This window comes from Arachis hypogaea, chromosome 14 (genome assembly GCF_003086295.3).
Source record: "Arachis hypogaea cultivar Tifrunner chromosome 14, arahy.Tifrunner.gnm2.J5K5, whole genome shotgun sequence".
NCBI lineage: Eukaryota > Viridiplantae > Streptophyta > Magnoliopsida > Fabales > Fabaceae > Arachis > Arachis hypogaea.
In genome coordinates, this window is record NC_092049.1 from 140,575,511 (window position 1) to 140,593,207 (window position 17,697).

General features: G+C 32.2%; 3 protein-coding genes and 1 long non-coding RNA gene across 7 annotated transcripts; all 4 read right to left on the bottom strand.

The window, feature by feature from the left end:
• Positions 1-1,395: 1,395 nt before the first annotated feature.
• Positions 1,396-2,953, bottom strand: LOC112798022 (uncharacterized). Of its 4 annotated transcripts, none has more exons than XR_011871534.1 (4): positions 2,715-2,953; positions 2,320-2,592; positions 2,109-2,219; positions 1,396-1,621 (listed from the first exon to the last, which is right to left on the bottom strand). It is a non-coding gene; the product is annotated as an uncharacterized lncRNA (long non-coding RNA). The 4 variants fall into 4 exon arrangements; XR_011871535.1 differs by having other exon boundaries at positions 2,303-2,592; positions 2,715-2,932; XR_003199908.2 differs by having other exon boundaries at positions 2,312-2,592; positions 2,715-2,926.
• Positions 2,954-4,889: 1,936 nt separating this feature from the next.
• On the bottom strand, positions 4,890-6,417 carry LOC112795435 (F-box/kelch-repeat protein At3g23880-like). Its single transcript, XM_025837363.2, has 2 exons — positions 5,230-6,417; positions 4,890-5,114 (listed from the first exon to the last, which is right to left on the bottom strand). Exons 1-2 carry the CDS (start codon positions 6,374-6,376, stop codon positions 5,065-5,067), a joined length of 1,197 nt encoding a protein of 398 aa, XP_025693148.2. The 5' UTR covers positions 6,377-6,417; the 3' UTR covers positions 4,890-5,064.
• A 2,584-nt stretch (positions 6,418-9,001) lies between these two features.
• On the bottom strand, positions 9,002-10,963 carry LOC114927643 (F-box protein CPR1-like). The gene is made up of 2 exons (XM_029298049.2): positions 9,633-10,963; positions 9,002-9,359 (listed from the first exon to the last, which is right to left on the bottom strand). The coding sequence occupies exon 1, from the start codon at positions 10,961-10,963 to the stop codon at positions 9,845-9,847; it is 1,119 nt and encodes a 372-aa protein (XP_029153882.2). The 3' UTR covers positions 9,002-9,359; positions 9,633-9,844.
• A 3,021-nt stretch (positions 10,964-13,984) lies between these two features.
• LOC112798024 (F-box protein CPR1-like) lies at positions 13,985-15,771 on the bottom strand. The gene is made up of 2 exons (XM_025841175.3): positions 14,516-15,771; positions 13,985-14,245 (listed from the first exon to the last, which is right to left on the bottom strand). Exons 1-2 carry the CDS (start codon positions 15,630-15,632, stop codon positions 14,193-14,195), a joined length of 1,170 nt encoding a protein of 389 aa, XP_025696960.1. The 5' UTR covers positions 15,633-15,771; the 3' UTR covers positions 13,985-14,192.
• Between the last annotated feature and the right edge of the window lie 1,926 nt (positions 15,772-17,697).

Consider the following 17,697-nt stretch of genomic DNA (forward strand, 5'->3'; position numbering starts at 1 on the left):
TTCATGAATTGCAGGGCACTCAGGTAAAGATTGATATCTGAATCTGAAAGAAATTTCACGGTGCTTTGCCAGACATCGAGTTCCTCCTGAGATGTGTTACTTGCAGGATGCTTTGTTTCTTGATGGGGATGGAGGTGGATATTTCAATAATACTTGCAGGTGGATATTTCAGTTCTTCTCCGTGTGAAAGAAGACCATGATGGGGCAGAACCCTCTGGGAACTCGATGTCAGCTATAAATCTTTTTAAATATCAATTACCCGAACTGTTGGAAATTGAAAGCTTCTTCAAATGCCCGGTTTCAGGGACCCTGATCCAACTATAGCCTTGTACCTCAAGGGATTCAATTTTCAGAGAGATAAGAGAAAGTGAACAGTTTCCTAGACCATAAAAATCGTCCTCATGAAGCTGTTTGAGATTGAGTCATACAAGGCATGGGCAGCTGCAGAACTTGAGCAACAGAAAGAGGTTGAAGAGGCTGAGGTTTCCATGCAGGAAGCTCAGGACTACCTTGATTCTGTCACGGAAAGTGCCATGGACGAGTTCCGGCGCTTCGAAGAGGAGCTTGAGATGTCAAGCTGAATGAAGCTATTAACATGCTGATGCAAGAAATGGAATTGATGAGAAAGCTCCATGAAAATATGAGCTGACTCAATCAGCACTTCATGAAATCTGGAAAATCTTTAAGTACCTTAAAAAAAAAAAAAAAACCTATAAATGTATTAGTTAAATTTATAATATTCTTTTTTTTTTTTTATTTCTTTCTTATTTGTTATAGAATTGGATCAGAATTGATGTACCAAATTTGATAGGCTGAGAATTCATGATTCAGCCACCAGTGAGAATGCAAACAGATTTAATGTTCATGACACATTGAAAATCCAATACTTTCATGGATGAATCTGATATAACAGTTAGTAGTTAGGTTTATGAAGCTTAATATCCAAGATTTGTCAGTAATGTATTTATCCCTCGATTCTTCTTAAGAGATATATTATTACTTCTTTGGTTTAATTGAATTTAGTGTCATCGAGGGGCATATGCATATCAAAAGAAATAACCATTCAATTAAAAATAACAAACATAAGAATAACAAACATAATTATCTGCATATTTATTAAATTAAACATATAATATATTCATTATTCACATTGTTTAGTATTCTCATTGTCTATTTATACTTTTCTTATAAAAAAAAATTCATGAAGCGGCATCTCTGATCTGAGGAGACAAGAAAGCGATAATGAATTCCAACAGATATGTATTGTTGTGGATCTAGTATAGATTCAACAAAACGTAACTTGTCAAAATGAGTATGAATCCACTTGTCGAATGTAAGAGTAGAGTCACACAAAAGTTGCATACTCTTCAATTGCTACACATACACCAGCCTTCATATATAAATTGTAACAACTCTTTCGACTTGGAATTGTCTTCTTATTCAGAGCATTTGGTCTTATATCATCTCTTGCTAGTACATTAATTTAATATAAAGTTTTAATTCTCTGTTGATTTACTAGAATATACAACATAAAGAATATACAACATAAAAAATATATACTGCACTTCCGTTTGGACTATGAATTTTCTTCGGCTGCTTCATATCATATCAAATATCATACCTACAAAAAAAATAACGACTCTCAACTATCTATTTTACGAGGTTCAACTCTATATATATAGTAAGATATTTAATTTTCTTAGCAGCAAGGAAGTTGAATATATGCTACTTTTTCCGCAATTTGCATGTATTCCTTTGGCTGGAATTTGCAAAACAAAAAGGAGAAAGTTGAATATATTAGCAATTACTCAAAACTGAAAAAAAGAAGAGGATCTAATTGTCTCCAGGTGTTCCTTTAACAAGCTTCATCCACAATTCCCTTATAACTGCCAATGCCAACTAACTCATAAACTGCCAATTCCCATTTTGATCAACACAACAATATAAAATTTATCCATAATAGGATAATTTACAGATATCCATGATATAAAAGCAGTGTGTCTTCTATCTTTTTAAATGCCAAAAGTCATTCAGCAAAAGGGCAAAACTAAAATATCAAAGCCTCTCTAATTACATATATGGACACATCTTTATAAGGGGAAACTTACTTCAGTGCCAACAACAGGAAAATAGAATTTAGTACCCTCAGCTTCACCCAGGAGAATCTTGTAGGCCCTGGAAAAAGATGAGATAGCCAGTCCATTCCAAGATACAATAACCTAGAAGCATAGGATCTCTTGAGACTCATACTAAAAAGTTGAAACCAGTATCATAATAGAAGATTCTTAAATAAATTAGTAACCATATTTACGGGGATACTTTATCATCCAAATGTGGCCTTGCCCGCCTTGACCTTACTTCGAACAGCTTACGCCTACATTCTCCAAGAATATCTTTATATGTTTCGATTGACATGCTGTACTTTGATGTGATCTCTGAAGGATCTTTTGATTTTTTTCTCTCAATCAGGACATTCTTTCCCTTGAATTCATCGTGAGGATCGCTCATGCTAGATAGGTCACAGTTACCAGACTGCTTTATGTAATAGTGCTCAATAAAAATATCAGCATGCTCTCCAAGTATGTCTTCAACCTAAACCGAAAATTAAAATTAACAAAATGGTTGAAACCAAATATTCAAAGGGGGAAAAAAAGTTGAAAGCCAACTGCAAATATAGCAAAACAACAAATGATAAATTACAATACATCTATTACATGTGGAGAAAAGCGTCTTGCGCGGCGGGGGCAGCGTCGTGGGCGGCGGCGGCAGGTTGCGCGCGGAGGCGTGTTGCGGCAGCGAGGATAATGCTAATGAGACTTGCAGCAGAGGAAGAGGAAGAAGAAGCGAGAAATGCAGGAATTGAAATTGTATAAAACCCTAGCAGACCTTTTCTTCTCTTCTCTGAATGCTTGAATGCTTCTAATGTGAGAATGAAAGGAAAAAGAATAAAGTTAAAAAACTAATAATTAGAGGGATCAAAATGCAATTAGTAATTTTTACAAAAAAAAAAACGGGGTATATTTTATAATTATTTTGATGCAGGTTAATGATACTCCTACAAAAATGTAGGAGTAAGGAATCCATGGCCCAAAAGATATATTAGATTTAACAAAAAAAAAAAAAGAGACTAAACTTCATTTGCACTTTTCAAATGTTCTTCCCGGTGTGTCAAGCTGTTCACTTGTATGTTGGCTCCTAATTCTCTTTGTTTGAATCCTTCGTGATGCTAACCTTTAACAACATTCATGGTGAACTTGATGGACTGCAAAATCATATAAACAAAAAAAGCTCAACAGATAAAACTCAAAGCTTTGGACATGAAAAAGATCTAAACTTTGAAACTTACCACAAGACCGGACTATAGGAAGTAAGACATTGATTAATGATTCCCTCGGCATTGATAAATTCGAATTCACCATCCATAGACAAAAGTGACATTTGATTGGAACTTGATGCATAATGCATATTACTCATTACTTTTTCATTAATTACAATGCAATGAAAACTAACATGAATGGCTGTGTGCTAGTGCGCACTGATTGGCTTCTCTTTCAATATATATAAAAACAATTTTCCAAGGTTTTCGAAAGATTTCGTAAATCTCTCTCTGAGCACTTTGTTGTGGCATAATTTTCATTAATTACAATGCAATGAAAACTAACATGAATGGCTGTGTGCTAGTCAGTGTGCACACTGATTGGCTTCTCTTTCAATATATATAAAAACAATTTCCCAAGGTTTTCGAAGGATTTTGTAAATCTCTCTCTGAGCACTTTGTTGTTGCATAATTTTTCTGTCGGAAAAGTCTAGGAGGCTAGCAACTTTGTTAAATTCTGGCTAGCATGTGACTAGCAAAGAAAAGTAAGCAATTAGATGAAATCTCACACCAATCTCACATTATTAAAATCATCATTGATGGCTATTTGATGGCTACAAATCACAAAATTGCTGACCCGCTAGCATTACTTTTTTCCTGTCTTGTACTTTTCAAAATCTCATAGACCTCCTTTGCATTTACTTTCACTTCCACTCTTCTCATTTCCAGGTCTGCTGCCATGTGAAGTCCATAAAGGACGCCCCACAACTCAGCTTATACTGGTCGGCATCTTTCCAGATTCATCTATGGGTTCCAAGAAGACCTCCGCACCCGGCCTTCATTGTTTCTCACGTACCAAATTTTTTAAGCCTTAGAGTTTCTATTTTTAAGCCTTAGAGTTTCTCACGTATCAAATTTTTTGAACTCCCATTTGAACCTAAAATTTAGTCTCTCAAAATATTGAAATATAATATTTAATAAGAACAGTTTTAATAGATCCTTAAAAAAAAGGATTATTTTAGTTTGAATTTTAAGTTAATTTTTAACATTCTAAATTCATGATGTGTAATAAATTCATGTGTTTTTGGCGCTATTGAAACCCCATCTTCCTCATAACTGGAATACTTTTGAATTGGAAATATTGTTCAATATGATTAGAAAGATAGAAACTCAGGACAGTGAATATGCACTATCTTCTTCCTCCTCTGTTTATTTTCTAAGTATTTTTTTCTTCTAAACCTAAATAATGAATTTAAAAAGCGTTAAATTTTTTTGTGAAAAATCAAAATGAGGAATTTTGTAAACAAGTGATATTTATAAAATAAAAATTGAAACTTTCATCAATTTTAATAATTAATAACAGTATAATGTTGTTTGGATTGGATTATATGAATTTAAAAATCAAATTCAAAATTAATTTAATTCAATTAATACCTTTTTTTTGGTTAAAAATTAGGTTTGAATCCACTTTAAAATTATGCGAATCCAGTCACTTGAATTGGATTAGAGGATTTCGTTTAAGATTGAATTTAATTTAAACATTCGTCATATTTCATGTATATGAAACAGTATCTTCATCAAACGATGAATGATTATTCCAATAACAATAACAACACACAAAATTCAAACTTTAAAGCAAAATAGAATAAAACTAAAGTTTCTTGAAGCTTTCAACTCAATTGCCAACCCTACGATCTATCTAAAATAGAACAACATGCATGCATGCTTAAGTTGGATTGCTCCCTTATTCACGTTCCTTGTTTGAGCTCTTTGTGATTCCAACCATCCTTGATGTCTTCTGAGAATAATTATTCATAAATAATATTCAAAACTCACGTACATTAATTATTAAGCAATTAAATTAACATGAATATATAATAAGGTGCAAATAAAGCTCATTAATGATTACATACCATTTTTCCGTTTCTTCTTGTCACAGCTGGGGAGTGTGGCGAGACTCGGTGTATACACAGTACTAGTGTACTCTAAAGGTAAGAAACCATAGTCCAAGTATTTAAAACACTGAAGCCTCTCTCCTTCAAGATTATACTTGGCAAAATTGTTATTGGCACGATCTAACACAATAAAATCACTGTAATTAGATAAGAATAAAGAATGAACGCAGTGGTGAGGAATCTCGTAGAGAAGAGTCCAAGATGATGGCACTTTATATTCCTTCAACACCCATATCTGAGTTCTTTTATCATCACCGTAGTTGAAGACATTCAAAGCTAAGAACCCTCCTAATATCACGAGTTCGGAGGACCACCACCTTAGTCTTTGTTCAGGTAAAGGTATCTTTGAGAATCTCCTTTTCGTCACATCAAAAATTAGAATATCTTGATTGTTACGTCGATAAGACAACCAATGTATAGCTCCGTTAAAGAACAACCCCTCATGTTTAAACTCCTGGGTTATCAAAGGTGTGCGGGGTGCAACATCAATCTTGGTCCATGAATTAGTCCTCAATGAAAAACAATGAGGCTGGTTTCTCTTGAAGGCTATAACTATTAAGTAATCATCATTTGATGCATCATAACCAATGCCTTGAAGAAAAGAATTATTGGTATAACCCATAATGTGTGCATTTAGATTATACCAATAATTCTTTTCTCCAATAACATTATAGTAAGATATATTTTTGTGGGATTGGGTCACTGGATTCCATAGAATAATATAATATGGTTCATAGTGGTGTAACAATACAAATCCTCTGCATGATCCAAGAACAAGTAAATTAGAAAGTGTGTTTTTCTTCCGTCGGAAAGGGAGAGAGAATTTTTCTATTGAGGTGCCAAGGGTGGCACCACCAAGAAAGAGTGCGTGTAGGTCAACGGAGCCAACCGGTTGATCCTTCTGGGTGAAGAAGTATGAAGGGGCAGTGAATGCTGAAGTGTGGTGAATATGAAATTCCACAAAGGTTGGATCGGAAATGAGAGAGAGCCATAGCTTAGAAACGAACCTGAGAGGCAAGAGATGCTTGGCTGGTACCCTTAGTAAGATTGCTTGGAGCAACTCCGGAGGGAGAAGCTCGTTGATGCTCTTCTGGTTGTTATCCATAGAAGCAAGCTCTGTTTTGTTCTGCTTGGTTCTGATGTAATTGATGAAGGCTTGGTTTGGTAAAGCTTGTTCAAGAGGTGTTTGTGTTTTTTAAAAGCTCAAACTCCTTATTTTGTGTTTGGTAAATAAGAAAGATTATGTGTTTGTACTTGCAGTTTTTAAAAGATTAGGATACATTTAAGATAAAATTTTTCAAAGTTGACTTGTGCTTTTTAAAATTTAAAAGTTTATGTTAACTAATTTTCAAATTTAATACTTGTATTTATGTCTATTATAATATTTTTAAATTTTAAAAATTATTTTTTTAAAAATAATTGTTGCTTGTATTTATTGAAAACAATTTTTAATTTAATTTTACTAAATATAAATGTTACAATTTTTAATAAGTAAAAATTTTATTAAACTAAGTCGAAGAGTGTCTTGGGAATTAAGGGCGGTTGGTTAAAGATTCTATCCTTTTTGAATTCTTGTTAGTTAGTTCGTTCTATCTTTGAGCCCAGGATTCCTCTTGCCTTTTTAAAAACTGTTGTGAAATCGAACAATTCACTGACATCCTTGGTTGCTAGTTTGCTACAGTAAGATATTAGGTTAAAGCTTATGACTCTAATTTAATTGGATGTACCGCACGTAGAGAAAATAAAAAATTTAACGGGAAATCAAAAAAGTTAATTAAGTATGTAATGCGTAAAATTTTAATAAAATTGAAATCGTAAAATTGTCATACTTAATAAAAATTTTGTAAAATTAATTAACTCATTTAAAATTGTAATATTTGGTAGGGGTGAGTTCGGATTGCGGGTCCTCGATTACCCGTTTGAATTCGAGTGAAACCAATTAACTTGGTTCTGAAATTAATGGATAATCGGATCCAACTCGAATCAAATAATGATATGTTTTTCTAATAATTAGTTCGGATAACAGTTTTGAGGATACGAACCCAAACCAACTCGTAGATCCGACCATATATTAATTAAATAAAAAAATAAAAATTTAAAATATATATACCTTTTAATATATTTGGATTTTAATGTATTTAGTATTTAACATGTTTAGATTATTTCTATTAATATTACATGTTTATTGTACTTTCAAAATTTTTAAGATAAAAATTTCATTTTTTATGAATTTTTATTATATCGGGTACCCAATTATCCGAATACAACTAATTCGTTTTTAATCGGTTTAGTTTGGTTCAGATACACAAAAAAAAAGCAAATGTGAACCAAATCGAACAAATTGAATTGCAATTGGTTCGATTCTAATTTCACCTTAAACCCAAACCAACTCGACCCGTGCTCACTCCTAAATATCGAAAGATTTTAAGAGTTAAATCAAGATTCTAGCTACTATACATATACCTAATCTTATATGGATGTACCTAATCTTATAAGGATAGACCATCCACTAGAAATTATTTATAAAATGTATATTTATCCATAGTAATTCGCAGTTCAGCACAATAAAGTAGATACAAGATTACTGGTACTAATTCTCCGTCTCTTTAAAAGCTATTCACTATGTATTTTACTCCCAATAATTTAAAACTAAATTAGATACAAGATTAATAAAATAAGCAACACATTGCTCGATAACACAGACAAACAAGATCATTGTGTCCGCTTTGATTATTAACAATGATCATAATGCTAGAACTAAGAAGTTTGAAATGTCACGAGGGTTATGCAGTCTATATAGTACTATGGTGTGTGTTGTTTCAAGGCTTGGCACAAGTAACTCGATTATGTCGTTTGGGTGGGTAAAGGTGGCTTCTCATGAGTTCAACAACAATGTGACCTTTCTTTGTAGTTCAAACCAAAACAATAAGTTTTGCTTCACAGCATGCAGGACTGATTTGTGTTCTTACTACATAATGAAAAGGACACGATAGAAATCACGAGGCTTCTGTCCAGATTAATACCCCTTTACGTACCAAAAGAAAAAAAATAAAGAAATCACGAGGCTGTGAAAGCAGCGTTCGTTATGTAACTCTATTGTCAAGTACAATGAACTGGGATCGTTGAATTTTGTTTAAACTGTGAAACCGCATAACATTAAGTTAAAGCTGATGTCTCTAATTTCATTGGGATGTACCTAATATTATAAGGATACACATTTTACCTTAAGGTAAAAACTATTTAGGGGGCACTTGTGCATGCTGCTAAACCTAATCATTAACTGAAAGTAGTCATCAATGAGAAAAGTATATTTATATAAAAGTAATCTAAGTGCATGTTGTTCTCCCCAAACGCTATTCTCTATGTATTAAAATTAGATACAAGATTAATAAAATAAGCACACATTGCTCAATAAAACAAAGACAAATTCATTGGACTTCACAAACCTTCCTTTTTAAGTCTGCAGAATAAAAGTAATATCCCAAAAAGAATCTACATTTAAAATTTTTTGGATTGAGTTAACAAAATTTTGACATGATAAAAATTGAAGTTTAATTAACATAAGACATCAAAAAGAATAAATAAAGAAAAAAGTACTTAATCTTTATAGCAAAAGAGAGAGAGAGTGTAAGCGAAACTATTATAGGAGCGTTCAAGTAAGCCCCTCTGCCACCAATGCCGTTGATTACTGGTTTGACATACAAGTTGCATCAAGTTTGTATACTCTAAATAAAACAATTCTCATATACTTTATTTCTGGGTTTGCCGTCATTTGCTAGTGGACTTCTAAAAACAACCAGGCTAAAGGTAAGATTAACAGAAAAGTATATTATGTAATCAGCAAAATAAAAATTTGAAGTTTTGCATAACCAACTAAGAAATATTACTACTAGATTTCATGCAAAAGATATATTGGATTTTAAAAGGAGACTAAACTTCATTCACACTTTTCAAATGTTCTTCTCTCCATGTGTCGAGCTATTCACTTGTATGTTAGCTCCTAATTCTCTTTCTTTGTTTGAATCCTTTGTGATGCTAACTTTTAGCGACATCAAGTTGTTCAAAACATTCTTGGTAAACTTGATGGCCTGCAAAAAAGCTCAACTGGTAAGAGTCAAAGCTTTAGACATGAAAACGATCTAAACTTGGAAACCTATCCACAAGACCGGTCTATAGGAAGCAAGACAGTGATTAATGATTTCCTAAGCATTGATAAATTCAAATTTCATCATCCATAGACAAAAGTCACAGTTGATTGGAACTTGATGCATAACGCATATTACTCATTACTTGTTCATTCATCAGAATGCAATAACTAACAGGAATAGCTTGGGACAAAGCATAGGAGAATAGTTACATACCGTTTTCCTTCCTCTTCTACTTCTTGTTATCCTTATCCTTAATGTCACTAGGGAGTGGCAAGAGACTCTCTGTATACATAGCATCGGTTGCACTGATGTTATGCACAGAACAACGATATTTAACACGTGGGAGCAGCTCTCCCACATTATATATGAGATACTTTCTCTTTTGTACTTTATCCGAAAAAAATTGTTCTCCAATAATATCACCATTATTGGATAAGCACAGAGGCCGAAAGTAAAGGCAAGGAATCTGATATAGTCCAAGATGAGTGCACTTTATATTCTTTCATCACCCATATGTGAGTGTTATAGCTAACATCATTGGGATAATACAAGGCTAGGCAGCCTCCCAGTAGGGCGAGACTTGGATGAGAGAATGGCAGTTGTTCCGGCGCATATATGGTTGAAAAAGCCCTTTCCTTCATATCAAATATAAAGATAGCATCACTGTAAGCTTTAACAGGGAAAACCAGCCAATGAATAGCACCATTCAAGAACAACCCACAAGGCGGGTGAGCAGAAACACGCAAGGGTTTGGGGAGTGCAGCATCAAGATAAATCCAGGAATTGGTTCTCAAGGACAAGCAATCGAAGTGATCTTGCCTTTTCCACCCTCTCCAAGCTACAACAACTAAGTAATCATCCCGGGATGCATCATAACCAAATCCATACAGATGGGGATTGTAGGGAATCCTATTGTACTTACTACGAGAATCAATATCAGAGTAAGATATTCTTCTGCTGGATCCAGTCAGTGGGTTCCATACCACTAAAACTTTAGGGTATCGATGTAAGAGAACAAAGCCTCTGCAGGATCCCAGGACCTCAAAATGAGAAGGTGGTTTCGTCTTGTAAGGGAGACACACCTCTTTTACGTGTGATGATGCATCATTGTCGTCACTAAATAGTGCGTCTAAGTAAACGAAGCATGCCACACTGCCTTTTGGTATGAAGATGAGTGCGTTGGAGGAAGCCGGAGAGTGGTGAAAATGCAGTTCCGCAAACTGTGGATCGGAAATGAGAGAGTACCAGAGCTTCCAAACGCACCTGAGGGGAGCGAGATGTTTGGCCGGCACTCTCAGTAAGATTCTGTGAATCAACTCAACAGGGAGGATGTCGTGAATGCTCTTCTGCTTCTGCTGCTGCTTCATCTTCTCCCCTATAATCGATTGCCCTTTTGCTTTGTTCCCTGTGTACTTCAGCCTCTTCTTCTTATTTGGATTGAACGTTGTGCTTTTCTTAGGGTCAGTTTTGGATTGGCTATTCCAAAAGAAAATACTTATTTGTTTAGAAAAAGTTATCGGACTTTGTGCATGTTTGGGCGCCATTATTTTGTTAAAAAAAGATCTTTTTTCAATGAAAAAAGATCTTTTTTTATTTTTTAACGTGTTTGGCAAATTTCTAGTAGTAAAAGTAAAAGCACTAGTAAAATAAAAAAAGGATCTTTTTTGAGAAGCTGTAATTTACATCTTTTTTTAAAAGATCTTTTTTCCTAAAAAAAAAGATGTTTTTCATGTAATAAATAAACAAAAAAGTACTTTTATATTGTTATACCCAAACATAATTGATTGATAAAAAGACCTTTTTACATGAGATATCCAAACATAAAATTACTTTTACTTCTCTATAAGATCTTTTAAAAAAGATAACTCGAAAAAAGATCTTTTCTTAGAAGCTCACCCAAACAAGCCCTTTGATAGTTAGACCATCGCTTTTGCGAAAGCAGTGAATAATGGGTTCTAAAATTGGTCCAATAAAATAAAAATACATTACATTTTTATTAGAATAATTATCTAATATATCTATTATTTATATTATTTAGTATTTTTATTGTCTACCTGTACTTTTTTTTATTTATTTCATCAAGTTAAAGAGTCTATAACTATATATCCAAATAGGTATGTAAATAATTTTGCATTGAATATTTTTATCTTTAAACTTTTTTTATTATATCAAAATCTTTAAATTTGATAAAAATAAAATATATAAATTTTTTGTTATATTTTTAAGAATTTATTTATTCAAATAAAAATAATAAATTTAACTAAAGTAAAAATTTATATTTTATTTTTGTAAAATTAAAAAATTTTAATGTAATAAAAAAATTTTAAGACATAAAATTTTAATTTTGACCCGATGATTAAAATAAAACAAAATAAAACGTTGGAATAAAAATAAGACATTTTAAATTTTAAAGATGAAATTAAAACTTAGTGTAACTGTTAAAAATTTAAATAATATTTTAGTCTAATAAAAAATAAATTTTAGAATTAAAATCGAATAAAAAAATCCATAAAAGATGTACTACTAAAAAAAATTTAGCCTTAGAATTTTATTTTCTAAAATTAAAATAACGATGAGTGTAAATAATTTTGATTGAATAAAAAAATAAAATGTGGATAGAAATTAAAATTTGGAAGAATTTTTTTCTAAAATACCCATTAAAAATAAGTATAATTTATATATTTATACATATAAAAATATTATTTGTACATTAAAATTAATAATCAAAATCAATCACCAAATATTCATTCGTGTCCCCTTTTAATCAAAATATATCAAAAAAACAAAAAATCAATCGTTCTTCATCTTCTCTAAAGGCAGTGAAAATTCCAAACCAAAACCCTAGCCAGAAGTTTGCATTGTCTTGGGGGTATTTTGGCTTATGATCAGGTCATCTTTTATGTATCTAGTCAATGGCCCTCGATGTTTTACATCTTATTGCTTTTAATTGAACACCAAATCCTTGTTCTAATAGGGCCTTGGCAAGACAGTTTCAATGATTGCCCTCATCCTAATGCAGGAGGTTACTGCTCTCAAAATCTAAAACAGACGATGCATCCAATCATAAAACTGAAGCTTTGAATTTGGATGATGAAGATGATCGTGTTACTGTTGATGTGGAAAAGCTTGAAAATAAAGAAGAGTCTGATGATGTAAAACCTATTGCAGAACCTAGGAACGGCCAGCTGCTGGTACACTTGTTGTTTGCCCGGCAAGTGTTCTTCGACAATGGGCGGCGGCAAAGAAATTAGGATTTTGGTTTCGGATTTTTACTGCTTTGATTTAGAAGGGTAATTGGTGAAGATGAAGAACGATCGATTTTTTGTTTTTTTGATATGTTTTACTTAGAGGGTGTGCACGAATTATTAGGGAAATTGGAGAAGATGAAGACATTTTAATTTTTTGTTTTTTAATATGTTTTTGTTTTGTTGTTTAAATTATTTGAAACTATAAAATTAGGATTAATTGAATTCTAACATTTCATTAATTTAAAAGGATATTTTTGTCTAATCAAATAAAAGAAGGATATTTAAGACTTTTTATAAAATTAAATAAAAAATATTTTTTTATTTTTATTTAATTAAATAGGTGTATTAATAAAAGTGGTGATATAATATATATTTAAAAAAACAAAAATTAAATGTTGATGTGAAAAATAAATTCCACGTGACTTATTATTATTTGTCCATATTTTAAACGTATCGGTACGTATGAATTTATCATCGTAGCAAACACCTCCATATTTTTATTGTATTATCTTTTTGTATGCCAAATCTCCAAACCCTCCAAATGGTAGCTATTAATGAAACGAAAACGTTCCCATTTGAGAATGGAAGATTCTCCGAGCTGCGAACATTGGTTTTGTGGACCGATCAAAAATTCGATTCGTATTCATTGCAAAGTTGGCACGGTCTAAACAATCTGGAAAGCATAGAATTTCTAGACTTCTCTTCTTTTTACATTTCATCCAGCCAACTCTAACGTGTGGTCAATGAATAATTCATAGAATCTAGTTGTATTCAATCCTAGTAGATTTTTAACATAATTGATTCCTATACCATTTTGTCATCATCAACATCAAGTCATAAGCATAAGCAGTGTTTGTTATGTAACTTCATCGCCATGTACAAAACTGGGAAATCGCATAATTTACTGATACTCTTGGTTATTACTTATTACTAGTATGACATTAAGTTAAAGCTTATGACTCTAATTTCATTGGGATGTACCTAATCTTATAAGGCTATATATTATTTATAAAATGTATATTTATCTATAGCAATAGATAAATTAGATACAAAATTAATAAATTTAGCATACATTGCTCGTAAAGACTCAAACTGGAATTTTACAAGAGATTCATTTGACAAATTCACTGGACTCCACCACCTTGAGTACTTATCCTTTTAAAACATGTTCAATTAAGCCCCTCTGCCACCAATACCGTTGATTACTGGTTTGATATATACACAAAATAGAACAATTCTCATCTACTGTAAATGTTTTTTTCTCTGGGTTTACCATCACTTGCTAGTTAACTTCTAAAAACAACCATGCTAAAGGTAACATTAAAGAAAAAGTATATTATGTAACCAGCAAAATAAAACATCTAAAGTTCTGCATAACCAACTAAGAAATATTACTATCAGATTTTATTCAAAAGATATATTGGATTTAAAAAGAGACTAAACTTAATCTGCACTTTTCAAATGGTTTTCACAACGTGTCAAGCTGTTCACTTGTATTCTTTCTTTGTTTGAATCCTCCTTGATGCTAACCTTTAGCAACATCAAGTTGTTCAAAAAAATCGTGGAGAAATTGATGGCCTGAAAAAAAGTTCAACTGGTATCAGTAAAAAAATGATCTAAACTTTGGAAATCTCACCACAAGACCTGTCTATAAGAAGCAACACAGTGATTAATGATTCCATAAGCAATTGACAAAGTCAAATTTCATCATCCATATACAAAAGTCACGATTGATTACAGCTTGATGCATAATGCATATCACACATTACATTCTCATTAATCACAATGCAATGCAATGAAAACTAACGGGAATAAGTTAGTACAAAGCATAGGATAATAGTTACATACCCTTTTCCCCCTCCTCATCTTTATCCTTAATGTCACTAGGGAGCGGCAAGAGACTCTCTGTATACACAGCATCTGCTTCAAAGGCGGCACCCGGAAAACTTGGATATTTAAAATGTTGGAGCCTCTCTTCTCTGAGATTGTATATGTAGAACTCCGATTTATCGGGGGTATAACGTTTTCCAATAAGATCCATAGCACTGGATAAGTACAGAGGCCGAAAGTCAAAGGTAGGAATCTGATAGAGAGTCCAAGATGAGTGCACTTTATATTCTTTCATCACCCATATCTCAGTTTTAACTCTACCAATATTGCGATTATACAAGGCTAGGCAGCCTCCTAATAGGGCAAGACCTGAATAGATCCATGACCTCGTTTCCAGTTGCTCTGGGACAGATATCATTGAGAAAGTCCTTTCCTTTAGATCAAAGATAAGAATAGCATCCCTGTAATCGTTAAGAATGGAAGGCACCCAATGAATAGCACCATTAAAGAACAACCCAGGAGAATGCCAGTGAAGAAAACCCAAGGGTTTGGGGAGTGCAGCATTAAAATCAATCCATGAATTGGTTCTCAAGGAAAAGCAATCAAAGTGATCTTGGCCATGCTTATCGTGCCAAGGTACAACAACTAAGTAGTCATCCTGTGAAGCATCATAACCAAATCCATACGGATGGTCCTCCCAGGGAAGCCAGCCCTTGTGCTTAAAACGAGAAGCAATATGAGAGTGGGATATCAATTTGCTGGATCCAGTCAGTGGGTTCCATACCACAAGAAAACTTTCGTGTTGATGTAAGAGAACAAAGCCTCTGCAGGATCCCAGGACCTCAAAATGAGGTGGTGATTCCATCTTGAACCGGGGAGACACCTTTCTTACTTGTAATGCATCATTGTTGTCACTAAATAGTGCGTCTAAGTCAACGAAGTAAGCCACGGTGCCTTTTTCTATGACGAAGCATGCGTTGGTGGAAGCGGGAGAGTGGTGAAAATGCAATTCAGCAAAGTGTGGATCGGAGATGAGAGAGTACCAGAGCTTCGAAACGTACCTGAGGCCAGCGAGATGTTTGGCCGGCACTCTCAGGAAGATTCTGTGAATCAACTCAACAGGGAGGATGTTCATGCTCGGATGTTCATGCTCAATTGCTCTTTTGGTTTGTTCAGGGTGTGCTTCTGCAACTTCTTCTTCTTATAATTTTATTATCCCTGCTTCCAATGTTGTGCTTTTGGCTTTCCCAATTCATATAGCGATTCACGAAACCATGACTTGAAAATTTTCGTTTGGTATTTGTAGGGGTGGATATGCGCCGGGTCACATTGGGTTTGACTTAACTTAGACCCAATTTGAAATATAGATTGGACTTAATTTTTAGACTCTAACTCAATTGATGAAACCTACGTACCTTCGAGTTGGATAAAAATTGGGTCTTTAGTATATAAAAATCATCTAATTTTCAATCATTATTTTACAATTCACATAATAAAATTTACTTAAAAAAGTATAACAAGAATCAACCCTTTTTTAAATTAAAGTATAACTATAATCAATACTAATATTGTCTAATAACACCAAATATTTAAATCAATACAAATAACACAATACTATACATTAGTATAAAGTCTTATGCATTTTAAACATAAAATATTAACTTATAATCTTATAATGACTAATAACACGAAATATTAAAGTTTACAATATTTAAATTTCACATAAGAATAGCTATCATCCATCATTAATAATACAAAATATTAATTGTGTATAATGACCGGACCATCGGGCCGAATTCAGGTGACCCGAGCTATGGCCTGGACCAAACCAGAAATAATAACCGAATCTATTTTTGAAACCCTTACCCAACCCTAAACCCAATAAAATCATACTAAATTAGTCCATAAAGTGTTCAGGACCAGATCGAATCTTCGAACTGGGTCGGGCCATGTACACCCCTAGGTATTTGGATTGACTATTCGAGGAAAAAAAGAAAATACTTATTTGTTTTATCTTTTTTAAAACAAAACAAATAAAAAAAAGTTATTTCATGAATAAACTTATATAACAAAAATTTTTAAATATTAACAATATTTAATTTTATTTAGTTAGAGAAAAGAAAGTACTTTATAAATTAAATTATAAAAAACGACAAGTTGAAAAATACAGTTTATATCATTTTAATTTTTTGAAAAGCTTTTAAATTATATCCATAATTTTACAAAAATACGATATTCTTTTCACTACTATACATGACTAAAAAAATCTTGTTACAATTGTAAAGTAAACAAAGAAAAAGAAGTTTTAGAATTAGAGTAAAGCTCATAATTCATCATAAATAATAAAAAAATAAAATTTTAGAAATTTAATAAAAAGGTTCCTAAAAAAAGTGTGTTATTAGTGGAATTTTTTTTCCTAAATCAAAATAATGACAAACGTAAAAATCTTTGAGAAGATATAAAAATATAAATACAGAGAAAAATTAGAATTTAGAGTAAAAAATAAATTTTGAAGGAAAAATTAGAATTAAACATATATAAATTATAATATAATTATGTTATGTGTGAAAAAAATCAATTATCAAATTAATTATTCATAAATAGTATATATTAAAATATAAAATATACATTAAAAATAAATTAAATAATTTATATATATAAATATAATAATTTTAGTATGTACGTAATATTTTTATTATAATTATTGATTATAATTATAACTTCTCCAAATGCACGTACAAAAGACAAGATGAAATGTAAGATAAACTTTTAAGACATTATTATTATTTGCACTACTTTTATAAGAATGATTAGTTATATAGGTCTTTTTTAAGTTATTTTTTATTTGATTTTTTTGAAAAAAAATAATTGAGTGTTTTTTAATGGCTAGTTTTTTTTTAATATAAGGTTGACATATGAGTTACGTTGAGTTATAAAGTATTAGGGGGATATATACTGTTGTGACGGTGTTTAATTTTTTGTTTTAGTAGGAAAAAATTGGACCGTCCAATTTTATTGCAGAGAGAAAAATACAAATCGGACGGTCTGATTTGTATGAAGCAGAATTTTGTGGGTACTGAAATCGGACCCAAAGAATTTTCTAGACAGCTGGTGATGGTTGTGGGGTTGGAGAGCAAACATATAGAGATTTGTGTGAGGGTGAAAATGATGCTGCTGGGGTAACATTCCAAAGGTTTTTG